The following is a 23431-nucleotide window of genomic DNA, read 5'->3' as shown; positions in this document are numbered from 1 at the left end:
TCTTTAACTTTTAGACTGTAACGTTCGTTGTTCGAGTTGTATCTTAAATTTTTTTTTTTTAAAAAAAAAAGTGTAGAGAAACCCACAAAATATATTTCAGCAAGTTGAAAGCTTAGCTTGCCGCATAGATTACAGAGACAAAACAGTAATAGAGTTCACTTACAACACAAGTCAACAAGTCTAAAGTTCTTGCGCAACTTATTCAAACACTTGCGAATTCTACCAGAATGCATCTTTAAGATATGGATACAAACATCTATAGAGACATGTATCAATGTAATAAAACCACAATCTTCGCCAGTATGGGTTGATCCAAAGTACTGTTGCCATAATAACCAACACCGCGACATAGCATGCTGAAAGACTCCAAATGAAGGAAATGAAATCTATGGCAGATTCATCTTCCTTTGTATCATTGTTGAGAGGAGATGGTGGGGGTGGTTCATGTGTAGAGTTACCTCTGTTGCTATGATTCCAAATGAGATAATGATTTCCTATAAAGCTGCTGTCATCAAAGGTTAAACCATTAGGCACTGTACCTGACAAATTGTTGTAGGACACATTGAATACACCTAGAAAGTTCAAGTCCTGTAACTGAATAGGGATTTCTCCTTCCAAGTTGTTGTTTGAGAGGTCTATGCTCTCTATATCTGCAAGATTGTGGAAACTTTCTGGAATTGATCCATTCAGATTATTGTGAGATAAGTTTAATGCATGAAGGGATTCCAGATATCCAATCTCTTGAGGGATTTTTCCAGTTAACTGGTTGCTTGACAAATCTATTCCAGACATAAACCTCAAAATGTTACCTTTGTATGGAAGCAGCAAATTTTTTGTCATAAAATCTACTTGGAGTCCACTGGCTATTGCTGTCATAAAATACTGATTTTGTTCAAAGAATAGCTGAAGTTGAAGTGGAGCATACTGATAATGGGAATCTGAAGGGATTATTATCCTATCATACTCAGGAAATCTGTAATCCCATGCTCCAAATAAGACTTTGTCAAAGCAAGTAGGAATATTCCCAGTGAAGTTATTACGTGACAGATCCAAAAAATTTATCATCTTGGGCTGACACAACTGGCTAGGAAGTTGGCCTTGTAGCTGATTACCACCCAGTAGAAGAGATCTCAATGAATTCATCCTAAAAATCCCATCTGGAATAACTCCAGAGAGATCGTTGTCCCTCAAATCAAGTGCCACTAAGTAGCTACCTGTTCTCATTAAGGTAGGAATGGAACCTGAAAGAAAATTGCCTTGCAACTGAAGAGAGGACAAATCTATATTCAAATAGCAAGCCGGTATTGAACCTGAGAGTTTATTATGAGAAAGCTGCAAATGCAAGAGGTCAAGTTTGCAGAACTCTCTGGGTGGCGTACCAGTGAAGTTATTTCTTGACAAGTTTATCACTCGTAAATATGAAGAGCTGATGAAAGTAGGAACCCTACCCCAGAAACTGTTGTTAGAGATATCTAACGCATCAAGATTTGGGAGGTTCCATGTTTCATGTTCCAGTGTCCCACTGAGGTAGTTGCTGTCCAAGAAAAACCATCGCAGAGAGGAAGAGTTCAACTGAGAAGCAAATAAATTTCCCTCTAAGTTGTTTTGTGACAAGATCAAGTATGTTAATGAAGCACAGCCTTCCCAGAAAGACTCTGGAACTTGACCATAAAATCTGTTTCTGCTTAAGTCCAAAGCAATCAAATTGGACATGTTTGCTATTGATGGAGGAATACCTCCACTAAATCCAGTTCCTGACACATTTAAATATTCGAAATTTAGAAACACTAGGCCAATATTTGTGGGGAGTTGACCCTCCATTTTGTTGTCAGATAGCTGCAAATTAGTCAAGGGAAGTGGAGGAGGTTGATCTACGTAGGTTGGCAGCTCAAAAGACCCTGTGAACTTGTTGTGATGTAAAATCAAAGACGTGAGGTTTGTGTTGTTGAGAATCAACCAGTTTGGGAACGCTCCAAACAAATCATTGTTTGAGAGGTCAAGATAGTGCAAGTCATGTTGATACAAGAGAAAGGAGGGGAAGGTTCCACTAGGTGCGTTTACTTTGCAATTTGCCAAGTCCAAAACTTGCAATTGAAATAAAGGGACCAAATAAGGAACAACTTCACTTTCAGTATCCACTTGAAACTCACTGTTATACATTTGAAGTGCAAGTACCTTAAGCCGTGAATTATTAGTGAAGGAACTCAAAGGGAATATGCCTTTGAAATAGTTACTCATAGCAGAAAAGTACTCAAGAGATGTGAGGCTGGCTATGGCGGACGCTGGTATTTCCCCTGATAGGACATTACTTGAGAGATCAAGAGCTTGAAGAGATGTCAAGTTGGCCAAACATTTGTTCAAGGAACCATTAAATGCATTGTGACTAAAATCCAGCACACGTATCTTCTTCAGTTTACATATATCTGTGACCAAAAGTACTCAAGTGTCGCTAAAGCAAATAAATGAAGCAGAAGCTAGAATAACTTCCAAGGAAGATAAATCCTATATGACTTGCGTACCTTGAAATGGTAAAGATCCAATAAGATTATTGCTCTTCAATATGAGGACTTCCAGGTTGCTTAGATTAGCCAAAACTATATAGAAATGAAGTGAAATGCAAATTTTATTATTAGCTTATTGTAAATAGTAATTGGCCATTAATCTGACACATGCTAATTAATATGAAGCCTTGAAATAACCTCCACCTTTTCATCACATAAAGAACTCTGAAATCGGGATTTAGTTAAACAAACTTTAGAACATAAATAGTTGATCCTTTTCATAAATCAGTATTTAAGAATGAATCATATATATGGCGGCAATGCCCAGATGTAAAATATATTCAATATAAGATGCTCTTACCAAAACAAAAACAAAATTTAAAGCCTAGATTGGAGAACTCAAAATGTGGACCAACCAGCCCCTAATGGGCTTGCCCATGGTGGGTTAAAGGTATTAATAAGAAATGGTTTTTTTGTTGTTTTTGGATGAATTGAAATCCACCCCATTAAGGTTCGGCTTCAATATTTTGTTAAGAATTCCTCAAAATTAAACATCATTAAATTTGGGCGAAACATACATTTAAAAAACAGATCCTTGATTAAAAAAACTTGAACAAATTATTAAGTTGATACAAAACAATCCCACATTCTACACAATTAAGGTGTTTTTATTCATTCTTTTTTTTTTAACCAAATAAGAAGATATGTTCATTGATATATAAAAAAATTAATCTTTTCATCTGTTAAGTTTTGACTCAGTTATGATTCAGTTCGTCAATTATAACTCAGTACAACTTAACTCTTTAACTTTTAAGAATGTTGCCGATTTGCTTTTGATTTTCAGAGCCAGTGGGGTTTACTTTAAAAACCCATTGGCATTTTTTAACACTCTTAGCAATACCTATTGCATGTAAGATCAATTCATTAAATGTGGAAAAAAAATTAGGAACTAACTTTTAAACAAGTTAAAAGTTTAAAAACTGAATCATACCGGATTATAGTTGAGAGACTAAGTCCAACTAAGTCAAAACTTAAAAAACCAAAAGATTAATTTTCCCAATAAAAAACGAAGGCAAAGAAAGCCTAATATAGAAGACTAACAAAAAAAGGCCATCAAGCTAACATACAAGTTATATTTTTATATGTTTATTTTCTTCAACCAATTTTAAGCAAACTTTTTAATTTACGTAATTCCGTTGGCTGTAAAAGGAGCAGAAAGAGTATGAGATTGTTGTACCTTGAGTGCTTATGAGCCTGAAAATTGACCTTGGGAGAAATTGAGGCTTGTCACCTCCTTGAAGCTTTGGAACAAGGAGAAATCAATGGGAGGCAATGGAGGGAGGCCAGGGAGGTCAGGTACACCAACAACAGGCTTTTCATCATTATGAAGAGAAGCCGCAGAGAAACCAAATGCTCCATCAGAACGCCTGTAATTAAGAGCTTGGAGAGAAATCTCAGAAACACGACCAGAAGAAACATGGCACGTAACCCTATCCCATCTGCAACAGTCACTGTTTGGATCATCAGTAACCCAGGAAGATAAACGCTTCTCCACAAGAGGATCATTATGGTAGACATCAAGAACATAAGCCTTAAGATTGAGCAGTGCTTCTCTCTCTTCTCTCACACAACATTTGATTCCCAGTATTTGTGCCAAAACCACAAAACTCATCACCCACAATACCCACCTTTTCACTTCCATTTTTACCAAACTATATTGAGATTCAGAGACATGAAATTCATGGCTTCTTCTTATATATAAGTCACGAGAGGTCTCTTTCTATCTGTTTCTTTATTTACTTCCAAGTTTCTATGATGTTTTTCTTCCCTGCACAGGAGGAGTCAAGTCATTAACGCATGAGTTCACGAAATTTCAGAAACGCCTTATTTACGTCGTAGAAAAAGTCTTGCTGATGGTAGAAATTGAAGCTGCATGCCCAGATTTTTCTTTGTTACACTGACAAATTGCTAGATCGTTTGGTCAATCAAATTGAAAAACTTGTCCTTGAGTCGATATATATACACCTTTAAAATTTTCAACACTTGGATGTGCATGGCCCGAACCCCAGTGTACGTTAATCATCATAGTCAATCTATATACTTTATGGGGCGTGCGTCTCGTTTGGGTTTTGAATTTTTCAAGTTGAGTTTAAGATTACAAACTTCAAAAAATGTATGTAGGGATGAGCACTTGAAGATGAGTAATGAGAACACGGATATACGGATATACTACTCTGATCCTTAATAATACTAAATTAGAGATATCAAAAAAGTTACTAAATTACTTAATTATAACATGTGTTATTACATGATTTTTTTAAAATATTTTTGTAAATCATTAGATTATATATCAATTTATAAGTGAGACAGATTAGTTTTAAAAAAATAATATAAATAGTTTTAAGTAATTTAATAATTTTTTAAATTTCTTTTAGTTAGTCAAATAAGTTATATATTAAGAATGTGTAGTTGAGCGGTAGGGGTTTATCCTCTCTTAATCATAATCAAGGGTTTGATCTCTACTTGGATATGGAAAGTGTTAAATCTCCTGGCTAATTATCATATCCTTCAAGTTGCCTACAAATTAGCGAATTCGAATTAGTCTGAACCGTTTGATGTATCTAAAAGATGGTCTGTTTAGGATAGTGGATGAGATTATTTGAAAAAAAGATGGCGCGTATAGTATATCTCACAAGAAGACAGCCTCAAATATTGACGAATCTTTTGTTGTTTTGAGACTGACAGGTGACAAGGAAGAGCTCTCATCTAATAGCACTTGTTAGGGGCAGCAAAGAACATCATCGATCTCTGAAGTTTAGTACAATATATTAGAATGTTAGAAGTTAGAACTGATCGCATAATTGTCCTTTACTTTTTGTTCTTTCTTCTTTTGGTTTGTATCGGTTTAACTCTAAATTTATTAAATAAAATGCGTTTTTTAATGGAATCTCGTGAATTAAGAAAGGCATAGTTGTAACATCCTTAATTAATCTTTTGAAAAATTATACCACTTTTTCACCCACTTTCACATAAATTGAATAGGACAATACTCCTTCTGTTTTTTTATAAGCAACAACTATCATTTTCTTCTTGTTTCTAAATATAAATAATATTTATAAGTTGTTTTAAAGTTTTATAGCAACTTTTCTATTTTGTCCTATTAACTACTTATTTTAATATGCAATACATTTATTATCTCATTTTTCAAAATATTATCTCTCTTCATCTACATTCTCTCTCTTTCATAATTCTCTTTATTATAATAATTTTCTTATTCTCTTTCTTAGACTCTCTCTCCCCCATAAATAAGAGTATTTTAAAAAAAATTAATTTTTACTTATTTATTGTATTTAATTAACTTTTTAATTTACGTGATAGAGTTCAAGGTTACTTATAAAAAAAGACAGAGGGAGTATATATTAGTGTTATATCGTCCTACTCCATCCTTTATTATAAGATTTTTTTAACTAAATTGTGTGGTTTAAGAAAACAGTTAAAATTAGTTAAAAGTAATTAATACATAGCAAATACAATTTTTTTCCAAATATACCCTTATACATAAATAGGTAGATGTAAGAAAGTAATAATGATATAAATAAAGAAAGAGAATGTATTAAATACATTAAACTAAGAGTAAAATAGATAATAATGCATTAAATATTTAGACAAACTTAAAAAAGATCTTATAAAAAGAAACAAACCTATTCAAAAAATTAAATCTTATAATAAGGGACAGAGGGAGTACATTGTAAAGGTTTCAATATAAGGTAGAGAAAAACAAAGAAAACATATATGATTTTATATCTAGGATCAGAAAGAGTAATTAAATTGTCATTTCAGTTTAATTTAGGCATTTGAGTTGAGTCTAATTTGCTAACTTGTTTTCCATTCGGCATAACAAAAACTATATTAAGAGTTTGGTCAATCAAATTGAAAAACTTGTCCCTGAATCGATGCACATGCGCTTTTAAAATTTGCAACACTTGTATATATTTGACCCGGCTCCCAGTCTACGCTAATCATAACAGTTGATCTATATACTTTATGGTGCGTGCGTCTCTTTGGGCTTTGAATTTTTCAAGTTGCTCCTTTAAGATCACAAACTTAAAAAATGTATGCGGGAATGAGGACTTGAAGATGAGTAATGAGAACATGGATATACTACTCTGGTACTTGATACAAGAAAAAGTAAGAAAGTTATTAAATTATTTAATTAATAATTATACTCCTCCTGTTCTTAATATAGGACCTAATTATTGAGTTGGTTTTGGTCTTAAATATAAGATCCATTTCTTATATTTATCAGTTTTCTCTAAATTACCCCTATAAATACTCCCTCAACCATAATCAAGTAAAAGAGGGAGAGGGGGTATTAAGAAAAATGATTATGGTGTTTTAGGAAAAACATGTCACATTTTTTATAATTAACTAACTTACCTAACTTCCTTAATCTAATCAAATTAGTTAAATGGGTCTTATATTAAGGACCGGAGGAATACTATATATTACATGATTTCTTTAAAATAATTATGTGGATCATTAAACTATATATCAATTTATAAGTAAGACAAATTAGTTTTAAAAAAATAATCAATATAAATAGTTTAAAATAATTGAGTAACTTCCTCAATTAATTTTTTCTAATTAATTAGGTAGGTCTTATCTTAAACATCGTTGATAGTATATCTTGAAGAAGGCAGCCTCAAATGTTGATAAATCTTTTGTTGTTTTGGGACGGACAGTTAACACGGAAGAGCTGTCATGTTATGAGACTCGGTGCTTGTTAGAGGCAGCAAAGAACATCATCGTTTGGTACAATACATTAGAATGTCAGAATTGATCAAATTATAGTTGTGCTTTACTTTTTGTTCTTTCTTCCACGTACTTTTACAAAATGTATACACACGCTGGGATCAGCCACCTCTGCATTGATTTGGTTTGGATCGGTTTAGCTCTAAATGTATTAAATAAAATACTTTTTTAAATGGAATCTAATCTCGTGAATTAAGAAATGTATAGTTATAACATCCTCAATTAATCTTTTGAAAATTATAATACTTTTTCACCCACTTTTACAGGAATTGAATAGGACCATATATAGTTCTGGTAAAAAAAAAAAAGGACCATATATATATATATATATATTAATGTTACACCATGCATTGTAAAGGTTTTATATATGAGGAAGAAAATATATATATATATATATGATTTTATATTCAGATCAGAAAGAGTAATTAAATTGTCAATTCAGTTTAATTTAGGCATTTGAGTTTAGTCTAATTTGGTAACCTTTTTTTCCATTCGGCATAAAAAAATAGATTAAAAGCGGGGGTTGACACTTAGATCCCAAATGATTAATTTAATTGCAGTTAATGGCCAAAACTTTTGCTGTGAGATAAATTGTATCAATTGTATTGTGCCGTTGGAAATATAGAAATTTTAATTATAAATTAAACAGTAAGTTCATAAATGAAAAGTCCTTAATTTACAGCTATATTAACTGATTCTTATAATTGAGAAACCCAATTTTTCTGCCATGACAAACCCAACTGATATTTTTAACTCAATTTTCATCTAAATTTTTTAAAGATATATCCTGCTATTAAATTGAATTTTTAGGATATTCTCCTTTGAAATTTTAGCGTATGGTACAAAATATATCAAAACAAAAGCATGGATGTTAACATTTCAATTTAATAAAACAGGATCTAGACTTTCAATGTATGTGTGACACATTATATTATACTACTCCGGTCCTTAATATAAGACCCATTTAACTAATTTGCTTATATTAAGAAAGTTAGGTAAGTTAGTTAATTATAATAAATGTGACACGTTTTTTCCTAAAATACCATAATCATCTTCCTTAATACCCCCTCTCTCTTCTACTTGATTATAGTTGAGGGAGTATCTATAGGGGTAATTTAGAGAAAATTGATAAATATAAGAAATGGGTCTTATATTTAGGACCAAAACCAACTCAACAATTGAGTCCTATATTAAGAACCGAAGGAGTATTATATATTATATATGTGTATTCAACTACCAGAAATTTTTGTCAACAAAAAGACATTTTACCGTTTTTAAAATTATACATATGTAGCTACAAGTGGTTCAACAACATTGTGTCACTTTCTGCTTGAACTATAACATTATTAAACACATATAGCTAAGTCCATGCTTTGATGTTTGCCTCGTGAAATTTAAAAATAAAATTTATCAATAATTTCTAGAAAGAATAACAAAAAGAGACCGTAAAAATTGTAAAATATGAAATCAAGTATTTTCATAAAAATATGTTGTTATTTATATCTTACAAGTCAATTTTGCCCATTAAAGTGTTATAACAAATTCCAATATGAGATTTTTCAGTTCACACGGTCTTTATTTGCCATTCTCTCTGATTTTTATATGGATGACACATTATCAAATAATTGCCACTTTATTTGGCCATAGCTAGCTGGCTATCATTGATTCCGTGGACTTGTGTATATGGTGCTCCTTTTTAAAAAGAATCCCACATGCATGCTTATAATAAAAGTGACCCATAAAGTTCCTTCCAATTACCTTTTTTTAAGGTCCCTCCAATTAAAGTTGCCTACTTTTTTTTTATTTTTTTCTTTCTTTAATTAAGAAACTTATTTAATCTTTGTGATAAATGTTCTCTTATTTCTTATTTCTGCTTAGATTTGACGGAAAATTAGTAACGGGGCTCTTCCCATGAAATAATATTATATTATGAATTATTTAATGTGAAAAAAAATAAGTATTGCTCACGCATCGACTAACTATTAATTTTTATTATATTTTAGCCCTCTAGTCAACTTGTTTTAATTTAATTTTTTAATTTTTCTCATGTGAATAACTTGCTTTAATTATTCCACGTGAAATGAAAATCAATAATCATGTTGCACCAACACCTTACATCATTATAGAAAAGGCAATCCCATTATTCTCATTTTGAGCTAATTGAAAGAATCCTCTTTTATTCTTTTGGTATTTTTTTGCCCTAAAATCGAAGTCAGACTTTTTGTAAACATACATACATATATATATATATATATATCCGAATTTGTAAACAAATTAAATAACTGGAAAATAATCCCAGATAAGAATATAAGTAATGTTTGATTATACTAATGATTTTTACTATATTTATATACTTTTACTACTCAGTCTAGTCTCCACCAACACACGTCTGATTTTATTAGGAAGTAAATGGTATTACTTTAAAAAAAAATGAACACATATTTTTTTTATAAATAACTATTTTAAACGGGCACTGTAAATTTGTTGCCGTTATGATTTTTCCTTTTTTTTAGTAATTATATATATTTTTATCATCTTATTATGATTTTCCCTATTTTTTCAAACGGGGTACTAAAAATTTGTTGCCGTTACGGCTATGTTGGACCGCAAGTCTCTGTCATATATAAATGAGACTTTTTTTTTTGCCGAAATAAATAAGACATATATGGAGAGTCAAAAACCTAATTATATCAAAATTGACACTACCTCCATGCTTAATATGAAAAGTAATTTAACATTTAATTTGATCCTAAATATCAAATTGTTTCTCATATTTATCTATTTTTTTAACGTAATTCTTGTAATAGTTGTATATATTAAAAGTTTTATCAAATAGTCATTTTAGCTAATACACATTATTAGTAAGGATATTTCAGGAAAGACAATACATATTTACCACAAATAACTTATTTAATTATTTTCTTAATCTATTCAAATTAGTAAACTAAATCTTATATTAAGGATTAAAAGTACTATAAATCATGCATATATGCTTAACGGCTTCATTATTTTGTGATTGACTTCTCCGTTGCTCGGTATCTTTCAATGGGGATTCGAGAAGATATCCTAATAAAAAAAGCTTCAAAAACAAGAAGAAGGAGAAGAACCAGAGCTTATGGAAGTGACCTGAAGAAAATATCTGGAGACTGAGAAGCAGAGTATAATCATTATGAAACAATAAAATCTAGTGATTAACTTTGAATCAAGCCTCATGAAAATTGGAAGGTAGGTGGGGTTTTATGTGTTGGTTATGGTACAATATGAAATGTGAAATGCATTAAAACATGGAGGATGGCCAGGGTAAAGAGGGAATGCATTGTGGAATCAAAAGCTACTGAATGTCCAAAGTCTTCCACGAATACCATTATGGTTGCAGGTGGAAGGGGCCCTACGTGCCTCCTCCTCATTATCCACCATCTCTGTCCCCATCATTCATCATAATACAAAGCCAATTTAATCACTGGGTTTAAGCATCCGACTTTTGAAAGAGTCTGAGGGTTTTATAAGTGTCATTTTAGATTTGTTGGATAATGCGGTACTTTTTTTTTTTTTTTAAATTTTTACTCCTAATTAGTTATATGTCTCTAACTAATTTTTTTTTACTCTACTCAAATTAGTCAACTAACTGTTATATTAAAGATAGAGGGTAATATTATTTTTTTTACTAAAACTTGTCATTACATGCTACTTACTTATTATAGAATTTTTTTATAATTATATTTTTGTCTTGAGATTTTACAGTAATTTTTCCTACTTTTTGTCGTTGTAAAATGAAAATATCAAATGTCTCCGTACGTCTCACAACATTCTCGTGGGACATAAACATTTAAAAAAGAAAAAAATTCCAAAAAAAAAACTGTCAAATTTTAAAATGACAAATCAAGAATTACTACAAAAATTTATTGTTATTTACTTTTTGAGTGTAGTTATTTTCTTTATAAATGTAGTAACTAATACTGATTTGAAATTTTGAAAATAAACCGTTGTTTTTTTAGGATTTTTCCTTAAAAAATGTTAATAATTTGCCACTATTTCCTGGTTTAATAAAATCCCTATATGTGCATACACTGCATTATAGTCTAATTATGAAGACCATTGGGCCATGGGAAAATATAATGGTTCTCATAATCATAATCATAGGCTTAAGATATGTAGAATTCTTTCCTCCTTCTTTTTTCAATGACATGAGAATTGAGAATTATGGATGGCAAGGAACTATTGGAATCCAACCACAGTGTGAAACTTTAGTCAACACCTAATGATAATAAAAGTGGCGTATCTCTAAACTCTAAACACAGCACGTGCCCCAGTCATGGCGTACAAGACAAAACGTCTACTCAGTACCATAACCTCCGTCTCACTGTAACCCATTTGTGTTTTGTAAGAATTACAATAAAATCCCAAATAAAAAAAACAATTAAAAAATAAATATTAGGAGTTATCATTCTCACTATAAAAGTTGTTATTATAACCGTTAAAGTTGTTATTGAACTTTTAGTAATTATTTTTTTTATGGGATTTGATTGTAATTCTTTTCTGTGGTTTTTTTTTTTTTGCCCCTTAATTTCTTTGATATATTTTCTGTAGTGCATGACACTGTCTCCAAAACTTGCTCTTTAGTCAAAAGCACATTGGGTCCATCCCTTTTGTTTCCCACCCTTTTTCTAATCCAAATATCCCAATCACTTATCACTAATCTTCGGTAATAAAACAAAGGAGGAATATTATGCAAGAGCGTTAGAAAGAAAGACAGAGAGACTCAAATCATGGAAAAAGCGAAGCGGATAACACAAAACCAAGTTAAATTAACAGTGGCACAGTTCGAATACAGTTCCTTCTGATTGTCTCGCCGTAAAGCAATCTGCTTTGGATACCCACAGTGATCAAAGCAAATGAGAATATCCAATAAAGAAATTGACCAGTGCCCAAACTCCTCCTCCAATTATATTTTAAAAACCGGGCCGAACATTAAACTAAAAAACTCAACGGGTTATGGTTTAAGATGATTAAACGGTCCGTTCGGACAAGTAGTATAATAATTAAATTAAAAACAATACTTTATGCATATATAATAATGTACACAGGAATAAAACATCAAATTTTCAAAAAAGCTATTATATTTGAAATAATTGACAAATTAAATTATAAAGTAATTTTTTATGATTTTAGATACAGGCATGATTAGTAATAAAGAATCAAAAGAATAAAAAATTAAATATATAAAAAGTTAATTTTAAAAATACAGTAAATTTCTAAGATTTATTCAGCAGATACGATGTGATCCCACAACTAATTCAATCAGCTCTCTTCAAAGTTAATATTAAAAATAAATAGTATAAGTGGCAAAAATTAAAAAAAATTAATATTGAAAAGAGAGACGCGTTTCATACGAAGTGAACTCCAATCAACTCTGTGTCTTCATCTTTCTGTGTTTCTCCGTTCGGCTCTCTTTTCCAGCGATGAAACGGAGAATGCTTTTGAGATCCGAGAAAGACAACGGTTCTTCTTTCATCTCAATAGAAGAATCGATTTTACAGATGAGAAATTCACTTTCACCCCTCTTCCTTCTTCAATGAATATATTCCTTCACTTCAGTCCCCATCTTCTATCCTCGACTTCTTTTTCATCTTCCTTCTTAGATCTTCATCCACGTTCTGTGTGAGACTCGTCCGGTTTTCTAAGACCCACTCCGGTTCGCGGGTTGATCCAGTCTCCCGGCTCAATACCCGGTTCTTGGCGGGCCAATGCGGTCTCATCCCCTAAACGATTTAACCGTCTGAGAAGAGACGGTCCACCCGGTCCGGCTCAAACACACTGCTAGTGCGCCCCCAGTTCTTTGACTTTACCTTTTCTTCATCAATTAATGTGATCAATCATCAATATCCATAAAAGCTTCGAGCTTGAGAGAAACCCAGAAGTTGAGCTCCACACTCACCATGCCTTCCAGATCCATCCTTTCCAGTCCCAACCCTCCAAGTCCAAGTTTTTTCATTAAAACCAGAGTCATCTTCCTCGCCCTCACAATCTCAGCGTCTGTTGTAATTGTATGCTCGCTCATATACTTTCTTTACCACTTATGGCATTCCATGGTACACAGAGCTAAAACTATCCCCTTTGATTCGAGTGCTCCTTTGAAGCTGGAAAGATTCTCGTACAAAGAACTGAAGCAGGCCACCAATGGCTTTGACGCCGCCAATGTAATTGGTAAAGGAGGGTCTGGAACTGTCTTCAGAGGAACCCTTAAAGACGGGAAATTGATTGCAATTAAGAGGCTAGACGCCTTGTCTTTACAAACAGAGCGAGAGTTTCAGAATGAGCTTCAGATTCTAGGTGGGTTAAGATCTCCTTTTATTGTGACCCTTTTGGGGTATTGTGTGGAGAAGAACAAGAGAGTGTTGGTGTATGATTACATGCCCAATAAAAGCTTGCAGGAGTCTCTGTTTGGAGATGATGGGTGTTTGAGTTTGAGCTGGGAGAGAAGATTCCACATCATTCTGGATGTTTCTAGAGCCTTGGAATTCTTGCACCTTGGTTGTGATCCTCCAGTGATCATGGGGATGTTAAGCCGAGCAATGTTCTTCTTGATTCAGAGTTCCGTGGGAAGATTTCAGACTTTGGATTGTCAAGGATCAAAGTGGAGAATGAATTTGGTGTGGATTTGTTTAGCCAGGACTTGGGGAAGAGTCAAGAGCTATGGAAGAGCGAAGAGCTTTCAGGTAATTTAACTGCTGAAACCCCAACTCCAGCTATTGGTACACCAGTTGAGAGTGTTAATGAAGTAGATTTTGCTTTAGCTTTGCAAGCATCTTCTTCATCTAAAAATAGCAAGACATGTTTTAATGTTAAAGCTTTGAGCTTGAATTCTTTCAATTATAATGCCAATATTGCCAATGAGAGCGAAATCAGGAGTTGTAATGCAAAGGGAAAGGAAATATCAACTCTAGATATTGGTGGAGTTGACTGGAACCAGAAATTTGTTCCTTATGATGATGAGTTTTCTAGCATTGATCACAGTAAGGAATTAAGTACTGTAAATGCTTCTTCTGTGGATGAAGTGAAAATAAATGGGAAACAATGGGGAAAGGATTGGTGGTGGAGACAGCATGGAACTGATGAATTATGTAGTAGAGACTATGTGATGGAGTGGATAGGGAGTCAGATTGGTCCATCGAACCCAGATTGGGTAGAAGAAAAGAAGAACATTAATGAAAAAGCCGAGTTGGAAACTTCAAGTCCAGTGGATCATAAACCAGATGAAGCAAATGGCCCCAATTACAAGCATTTGGAGGGGGTGATACAGATAATGTGGTTGAGAAGAAAGAAGCAAGGGGGAAGAAAAACCGAAAGAAAAAGCCCAGGAAGATGCAGGAATGGTGGAAAGAAGAGCACCTTGCAGAACTAAGCAAGAAGAGGAGTAAGCTGAAGAATCTTCAAACCAAGTGGAAGAAAGGCTTGAAAGTGCCACATTTTGACTTGGGAAGAAGGTTTTATCTTTGCAGGCGAAGAAACTTCACTGAAGAAGCTCAGGATGAGAGCGATCAAAATGGCGAGTTCAGTTTCAGAAGAGGTTGGAGGAAGAAAAGTACTCGTTCCATTGGCAGCGACATGTGGAGTGGAGATCTTTTCAGCCGCGAGCTCAGCAGCACAACCAGTATGAGAGGAACACTGTGTTATGTTGCACCAGAATATGGAGGGTGTGGATACTTAATGGAGAAAGCTGATATTTACAGTTTAGGAGTTTTGATCCTTGTGATCGTGTCTGGTAGAAGACCATTACATGTTCTTGCATCTCCCATGAAGCTAGAGAAAGCCAACTTAATAAGCTGGTGCAGGCACTTGGCTCATTCTGGTAACATTTTAGAACTAGTAGATGAGAGACTGAAAGATTACAACAAGGAGCAAGCAAGCTTGTGCATCAACCTGGCACTTGCTTGCTTACAGAAAATTCCAGAATTGAGGCCCGAAACCGGGGATATTGTCAAGATTTTGAAGGGCGACATGGACCTTCCACCGCTGCCATTCGAGTTTTCACCATCTCCTCCTTCCAAGTTTTACAGCAAATCAAGGACAAAACAAAAGAAAACTACAGAATAGGCTTTTGCAATTTCATCAGCTCATGCTTAGTGCAGTTCAGAACACAAAGTTGAAACGGAGTGCATTGTAAAATTTGTGTTGTGCTGTATGTATATGAGATAATTATTTATGCTTTTGCCCCACTAAACCGATGCATTAACTTAATTTGATGACTGAAAATTCCTTGGCATTCCCTCTGCGTAATGGTTTGTGTTAGAGAACATGTTCTGCCCTTCACTGTAAAGGACAAGGTTTTCTCTGCTTGGTAACAGAAAAAACATTCATCAGAGCCCTATGTTGTTCAAGAGTATGATTCTGTATGTTTTATGTTTGTTATACATCAAAACAAGTATCTTAACGAAGTTAAGGAAAGCAATAATATATACCACTTCGAGGAAAAAAAGATGCGTAGCCAAGGCTTGAGACGAAGAAGTTGTATAATCACCAGAATTCTAACACGCAGGCTGACTGGTCATGGCATTATTATGGACCAAAGGGAGTCTTAATCAGAGAGTAAAGTGAGTCACTAATAAAGCAACGGCATTATTAACACACGAGAGTGCTATTTCTTTGCCCTGGGTAAAGCATGTGCCATCATGTCGTTGACATATATATGTTTGAGGGGTCTCATTGTTTTGTCCCTTCTTTAACGTGTTAAAAGAAAGACAAAAACCAAATCAAATTCCCTTCAATCCAGAAATTTCGATCTTGACAGGCTTGCCAATGACCATGTAACCCGTAACCCAGTAATGCCAATGATATGGAACTTTTCCGCCGATTTTCATTCCGGTGCGCGTGTACGTATAATACACAACGATGACGATTCGACGACCATGCTATCTTTTTCTTATTTTTTAAACAAAAGTAATGACACTGTACTGGAATCTAAAGTGCCTTCGCGTGGAAGTTAAAATCAAGGTATGAACAATTAAGTTGGTGTTGATAAAGTATAACATAACAAGAGTTTCTTTGCATTTCTTCATGGTAAGCATTTGGTAAGCGCTTTCTCTCTTTCTTTCTTTTTCCTTTTTTCTTCTTATGAATATGAATAAAAATTTAGGTGAGTTAGATTTTAAGACTCGTTAAAATTAGAGTATATCTTTAGGCTGAAAAAACACTTATAGAGGGATTTATAGATCACCTACAAACAAAATCTTTACATAAGCAACAAAATCGAACTCACGATGTTAATGTTGTGGGTCATGAGTTATCAATTAAATCAATTCTTGTTCCTTTTTTTATCCTTTACTACAGCATTAGTTACTTTGCCTGGGGGAATCTGAATCACCCCGACTCTGATTTTTTGATCAACAAACAAGGCAGCCGTGGTCGTCCTTGCTTTTCAAATCACGCCTATGAATGGCCGCTTAGCGAATGAGTGACAAAACTCCCGGTACAACGTTCAAAAGATTTAGGGAAAATGTCATTTAAGTCCCATGAAGTGGACTTAATTTATAATAAGTCCCAAGATATTTTGAAATTTGGTTTTAGTCCCCTACCCCTAAATAGGAATAAGTTTCAAAGTAAAATGTCCATTTTGCCTATCAAAATTTTAGCAAGAAAAAAGGGATCGGTTGGGGTTTTTCACAAATGGACAGATGAAAATTTACAACAAAAAATAGGAAAATAACAACTGAAAATATGAAAATTAATAACAAATAATAGGAATATAAGTTGTTATTTTTCTACTTTTTGTTGTAAATTCTCAGATATAGAGTTGTAAATTTTCATATGTGGAATTGTTAATCTTCTATGATTTGTTGTAAATTCTCATATATTTTCAATTATTTGTTGTAAATTCTCATATGTGGAGTTGTTAATCTTCTATCATTTGTTATAAATTCTCATATGTAGAGTTGTTAATATTCCATTATTTGTTATAAATTTTCATATTTTCAGATATTATTTTTCTATTTTTCGTTAGAAATTCTCATGTATGCAGTTTTTAATTTTCTATTGTGTTGTAAATTATCATATGTGGAGTTATAAATATTCTATTATTTGTTGTAAATTTTCATATTTTTAATTGTTATTTTCTAATTATTTTTTGTAAATTCCCATATGTAAAATTGCAAATCTTCTAGTATTTATTGTAAATTCACCTATGTAGAATTGTTAATATTCTATTATTTATTATAAATTTCAGTTTTTTCAACTGTCATTTTCCTATCTTTTGTTGTAAATTTTCATATGTGCAATTATGAAAAATCTCAATCGACCCCTCTCTTCTTGCTAAAATTTTGATGGACAAAATGGACATTTTACTTTCAAGCTTATTTTCATTCAGGGGTAAAGAGACTAAAAACAAACTTCAGAATATTTTGGGACTTAGTACAAATGAAGTCCACATTATGGGACTTAAACGATATTTTCCCAAAGGTTTAAAGCCACGGAAAGGCCTTTGTGGGCCCATGGATGTTTCTCTTTAAATAAAAGGTCATAGGATGAATGCCGTTTCTAAACTCAATCCCCCCCACCAATTAGTTCCCAAAAAGGAATGATATAGAGCATGTTTGGTTATCTGTTGAAGATGGGTGACATATGTTTCTATGTAGTGTTTTTGTGAGAAGAAAAATAAATACTTCTCTGATCCTATTTTGTCATGATTTTTTTTTCAAAACTCTTTATATTAATTACAAATAATTAAAAAAAATACTCTAGAAAAAACAATACAAATTTTTTATGGATAACTAACTTAATTAATTTTTTTTAACTAAAATATACTTTTAGTGTTTTAATTTTACACAAAGTTTTAGTTTGGTCTATTAATTTTAAAAAATCCATTTTTAGTTCTAAAATCATTAAAAAAATATTGATATTGAGATTTTGAATGTTGATAAAAATATTTTTAAATGCTAATATATTAAGTTTAATTTTTAAAACAATTATGATTATTAAAAAATGCATCATTTAAGACTAATGATTTTAGAGTCAAAGAATTAAAAATATACTTTTTAAAAGTTAAAGAACCAAACTAAAACCTTGCATTAAAAAATTAAATGTGTACTTTAATCGTTTTTAATCTCTCTTTTAGAAATATCCTTTCAAGCCCATTATGGCCTCAGCTGGCATCGCATTCCATTTTGTAATAGCACTCACAAGTTTGTTTAATTTGGTTTACGGTAGGGCCTTATTGTTTGACATCATTCCTGCATCTAACTAGGCTCATGCTCATCAGAAATCAGTGAAGTACCAGTGCTATTGTTTTCATGTTAGATCGCTTTGTTTTTTTCGTTTTTAAATAATATATGGAAATGGCAAGTTTAGAACTTGAGAGTACACTAGATCGCTTTGCTGTAATAATCACAATTAAGCCATTAAAACAGAATCGTATCCTGACACACACACACACACACATGCTCATCTGTTTGTAAGTTTCATCTTTTCCTGAAGAAAGGCCAAATATCATCTCGCTAAAACTACATGGCAGGAGCTGATAAAGCAAGGAACAAACATATTGTTTCTTTCCAAAGTGTAAAGCAGTCTCAAGGAAATAGGTTTACCACGTACTACAAGCGAAAGCTTTCTTCACAAGGAACTATGAGACAAACAAAACAGTATTGCTTTTACACTTGGAAGCCTCTAGTTCCCAGGCATAAACAGTAATTTTTATTGGATCTTATCATAAACAGTACCGAATACGCTGGCTGCTTATTATTAACAGATAGCAATGACGCAACCATCATAAGATCAAGGGGCCTGGACAAGAAGTCCAGAAAAGTATCACAAGTTTTATGTTGCTAATCGACTGAAAATTTTTGTCCTCAATATACAGAGACTGCTAATAGGGAACAGAGAATACTTTAAGGAATGACCTAAAACTGATTCAAAATTGAATTTGAAAGAATTTCTCTGCATGAATAATGCAAAGCTAAAAATAATGTTAACCACGGAAACCATCTTCGGCTTCCTATAGGGGCATGAGCCTTCTGTATTTGAAGAACCACACAAAGGCAGAAAATATCAAGACCCCACAAATTGCAGTAATTATAATGACCCAGCTGAATGCATGGGGCACATCAAATAATGGGATTTCAAAGTTCATTCCAAATACTCCAGCTACCACGCCAAAAATGGCAACCACAAATGTTGCCGTTGTGAGTAAAAGCTCAAATTGGATCAGCTGATTGCGCACATTGTCCTGCAAACAAAATATCAGTCAGCTTTTACAATATTTAATTAAATTTCCTGATCAGCAATGCCATCAAATAAAAATGCAGGCATGATGTATAACTTTTCTCTCTATGATTTTTAAAATTTGAAATGAAACAAGTCAAATAACATGTGATGCAAGAGGCTTGAATAAATTTCTAAATCCCTCACCGAAGCACAGGAGCATACTTTAATAAGAATACGGTAGTCATTAAATATGTTACCACTTCTTTCCTACACAAATAATATTGATACTACCCACCTTCTACCTTTCCCCTGTGCTGTGTAGGTAATACAATAATTAGAATCAAGAATGACAAAAAAGGAAAAAAAAGGACTAATAAAGACATTCTGATAACAAAATAATACAAATGATCGATGCCAAAAAAAATATATATATACAAATATGAGAAAATGAGGGGGAGGGGGACATACCAGTTGGATGTTTATGAAATCTTCTGTGTCATCAATGTACTCTTTCAACTGCAATGAAAAAGAATGTTTAAGAGACTATTTGATGAAGCAAGGTAGAAAGAGTTTACATCGACAATAATGTGCCTACCGACGTCAACTTGTTCAAGGTGCTATCAATTACAACAAAGTAAGCTTCCAACAACATCTCAAGCTCTTCTATACTGTCTGTAGCACTTTCTGTACTTTTCATGCTTTCATGTCGACTCCTTGCAATGCTCAAACATTTGTCAAGCCTCCGAGCATCAGGAGGTGAAGAAACAGGAGAAACTGGTGCGGAAATTGATGCAGCATCATTTGATTTATATCCCATCGAAGACTGATGATCTCCAAAAAATGATGACTCCATCCGACTTTTCTTCTCAGTGAGGTACATTTCAGCCATATCGCCATCATCATCCATTAGCTGCTCTATTTCATCTCTAACCTGAATAATATGCATGTAATAGCAGCAAAATCAATGAATAGGACAAAGGGAAGAAAATTATATTCAATTTCATTTGCAATATGAAGAAAACTTATACGGACAGTACCTTCTGAACTCTCCTAGTCAAGGCAACAAGTCTACTTTTCAAGCGACGAACACGTTCCAAATTTAATGTACTGATCTTTGATGTTAACTCATCCAGTAAAGGATAGGCCTCAATTTCTAATTCTGCTGCCTTTTAAAAAAGGCAAGAATCAAGTGTGTTATCAACAACTGATTTACTAAAATCGAACTAACAAGTATGCAAAAGAAGAGTTTGAGGTAAGAGTATGAATCTAGAATCATGTTTGCAGATCAATAACAGAATTTCTACATTTGCACACTGTTCCTAAGAATACAAAAGGACTATTTTTTATAACAAATTAGCACATTGAGACATTTCACACAGAGAGAGAGAGAGAGAGAGAGAGAGAGAGATTTTCCCCATACTCTGCCTGGCAAAACATCTCTGGGAATGATATTGAACTCATTAATCCACGTTCTCTTGTTGGACCATATAATTGATATTCCTCTAATCCTAAATATAAGACCCTTTTTGTAGTGTAATTTACACTACAAAAGGGGTCTTATATTTAGAATTGGAGGGAGTACTACTTAATCCAGGCCACTCACAAAGGCAATGAAAGAAAAATATCTGTTAACATACCAATCTCTTTGAACAATCAAGTGTCACCATCATTACAGAATTTCAAATAGGCTAGAGATAGTAAGACGGTCATTGTGATAAATATGCATCTAAAATCATTAAACCACAACATAATGATACTGTCCACCCAATGGCACTGCTTAATTGCTTGAGGAAGTTTACATGCTTCATCAAATGCTATTATAAAGACTAATTAGTGGGAAATAAATGTCTCAGCTTACAGTAATTTGACTTCTCTTTCTTTCTTTCTTTCTTTCTTTCTTTCTTTTTTTGGGGGGGGGGGGGGTTGTTTAGGTTTGTTTGGTTAACACAAACTTAAATCAATTAAAGCATGACTGTGATGTAATGTTGCACTTCTACAAACCTGAGAGTCAAGAAATGTGCATGCTGACTCCAAGGCAACTTCAAGAGCTCTAAACTCAAAAGGCAGATAATCAGGGGATGTGTTGTTAAAGGCATTGTCAAAACTCCTACTTCCTCTTCTTCGGCTCATATCAGAATTTTCTGACTGCCAAACATCACCTACCCCTGCAGTAGTTAGCCGGCGTTGCAACTCCATCACATAGTGTAATACATAACTATCTAGGGAATTCAAGAGAAGAACTTCATCTGCTGTAATAATACACCGTATCTGCTCAAGATTTACAACAATAGCCTTTTCTCTTCCCAAGATAGTTGATGGATACACAAACAAAGGATCTAGCAGGCGAAGATCACGTGCAGGTAGATCGCACCGTCGCATCATAGTGAACTTGTCTACTTCAATAGCCTGAGAGTTTCCAGATGTGTCAACACGAATCCATGATCGAAGACCTTGACCCCGCTTCTTTAGCCCCAACACATCCACTCCTTGTAAGGGTTGCCTTCCAGATGCTGATGGTCGATTGACTGGCTCTCTCAAATTAAGGGCTGATGCTGGTTTTGGGGGAAGTAATAGCCGCTCTTTGAGGTCTGCCATTATCAAGGTTGGCTAACTGTGGGACATTTACAACGTAAGAGCATTAGCCACATACACGGTATTAAATATGACTATATCTAGACATTTTTAACCAGACGAGATCAAGCTTGCATATATTAAAGAATATTCTCTCATTATTTTTAAGCAGCATCGTGGTGTGCAACTGCACAATGGTCTTAACCAACCAATGCCATTATTATTGTCTCTGGGGACTGCTATAAGCATCCACAAAATGATCAAAATTAGATTAAGGACCTAAACAATTCTATATTCTTTATTGAGGTGACCAGACTACTTTTAAGATAAGTACCCGGGTTTAATACCCTCAAGCCAAAGGACAAGATGCTCTATAAAAGTAGGATGCAAATTACAAATTGGGTCATCCAACGAGCTAAAACCATGTCTTTTAAACGAAAACTGCAAATTATACAAAAGATCCTGAGATAAGCCCTTTAACCCAATTCGTCCAACAGAGATTACTCCAAAAAGAAAAATTGAAATCCAAATACAGCAAATTTATTTATTCTTGTACATAGAGCACATAAACAGCACAGACCTGTACATATATATCTGCAAAAGATTCTCACCTCCAAGGAGAAATTCAGTTGATTCTCCCGCAGAAGAACTTCAAATTACTCAGTATAGTGATTTGCATAAAAGACGATGCGGAAAATTACACAGATGTGCGTAAAAGCCGATGCCGGAGGCTTCAGATTTGCAATAACAATAGTCTGCGACCAAAAAGGAATGGTTTTTATCAAATTACAATGAAACTAACGCGAAGGGGCATGAGGAGAAAATGATAAAACCCTAGAATTTAGATAAATGACAAAGTGCGAGAGACTGGAAATAAATGCTGGGGAACTCCAAAACTTTAGTGCGAAGCCGTACTCTGGTTATGGAGTACTGTTCGGGAACAAAAAGGACCCGCTTACGCCATAATTTTACCCGTAATTCAGCCTAAATCCCTTTATTGATTCATTAATTAAAGTAACACTTGCTGTTGATAAGAACCTCAATTAATTCAGGCCATCCAAAATAAAAAATGGAAAAAAAAAAATTTTGTTAACGACGTTCCATCAGAATATACGGACATCGGTAATCGGTAAAGGGCAAAAAGCTTAGGTGGACCGCCTGATCGTTAAGAAAATCTGAGCCCATTAAAAAGTCGAGAAAAAACTGGTTTTAAATTTGTCAATAAATATATAATTAAATTAAAATGAATAAAAATTACGCATAAATCAACTATAAATTTTACATATTAATAAGGGAAAATTAGAGAGAAGGACCAAGAAAAGTTTATATTTATTAGGGAGGATCTTAAAAAATGT

At 33.5% G+C, this 23431-nt stretch overlaps 3 protein-coding genes across 3 annotated transcripts; 1 reads left to right on the top strand and 2 right to left on the bottom strand.

Annotated features, from left to right (window-relative positions):
• Positions 1–219: 219 nt before the first annotated feature.
• LOC114738664 (receptor-like protein 15) lies at positions 220–4203 on the bottom strand. Its single transcript, XM_028926723.1, has 3 exons — positions 3768–4203; positions 2520–2594; positions 220–2423 (listed from the first exon to the last, which is right to left on the bottom strand). Exons 1-3 carry the CDS (start codon positions 4201–4203, stop codon positions 220–222), a joined length of 2715 nt encoding a protein of 904 aa, XP_028782556.1.
• Positions 4204–13132: 8929 nt separating this feature from the next.
• LOC114738667 (putative receptor-like protein kinase At1g80870) lies at positions 13133–15675 on the top strand. Its single transcript, XM_028926725.1, is given in 3 exon segments — positions 13133–13859; positions 13862–14581; positions 14584–15675. Coding segments are annotated over 3 exon segments (2154 nt in total). The 5' UTR covers positions 13133–13249; the 3' UTR covers positions 15408–15675.
• Positions 15676–19005: 3330 nt separating this feature from the next.
• On the bottom strand, positions 19006–22966 carry LOC114738668 (magnesium transporter MRS2-1). Its single transcript, XM_028926726.1, has 6 exons — positions 22688–22966; positions 21507–22116; positions 20543–20671; positions 20101–20436; positions 19974–20021; positions 19006–19527 (listed from the first exon to the last, which is right to left on the bottom strand). The coding sequence occupies exons 2-6, from the start codon at positions 22098–22100 to the stop codon at positions 19297–19299; spliced, it is 1338 nt and encodes a 445-aa protein (XP_028782559.1). The 5' UTR covers positions 22101–22116; positions 22688–22966; the 3' UTR covers positions 19006–19296.
• Between the last annotated feature and the right edge of the window lie 465 nt (positions 22967–23431).

This window comes from Neltuma alba, unplaced genomic scaffold (genome assembly GCF_004799145.2).
Source record: "Neltuma alba isolate B1F8T4 unplaced genomic scaffold, ASM479914v2 tig00013648_pilon, whole genome shotgun sequence".
Lineage (NCBI taxonomy): Eukaryota > Viridiplantae > Streptophyta > Magnoliopsida > Fabales > Fabaceae > Neltuma > Neltuma alba.
This window is presented reverse-complemented; position numbering and strand designations above follow the sequence as displayed.

Bases quoted from the DNA above. Each gene is read 5' to 3' on its own strand.
- LOC114738664 (XM_028926723.1), bottom strand. From the start codon at position 4,203: ATGGAAGTGAAAAGGTGGGTATTGTGGGTGATGAGTTTTGTGGTTTTG. The intron at 2,595-3,767 runs GTCAATTTTCAG...ATTTCTATATAG, and splicing joins AAGCCTCAATTTCTCCCAAG to TTTTGGCTAATCTAAGCAAC. The intron at 2,424-2,519 runs GTACGCAAGTCA...TTTTGGTCACAG, and splicing joins TGGATCTTTACCATTTCAAG to ATATATGTAAACTGAAGAAG.
- LOC114738668 (XM_028926726.1), bottom strand. From the start codon at position 22,100: ATGGCAGACCTCAAAGAGCGGCTATTACTTCCCCCAAAACCAGCATCA. The intron at 20,022-20,100 runs GTAGGCACATTA...TTTTCATTGCAG, and splicing joins CCTTGAACAAGTTGACGTCG to TTGAAAGAGTACATTGATGA. The intron at 19,528-19,973 runs GTATGTCCCCCT...TTTTGTTTGCAG, and splicing joins ATTTCATAAACATCCAACTG to GACAATGTGCGCAATCAGCT.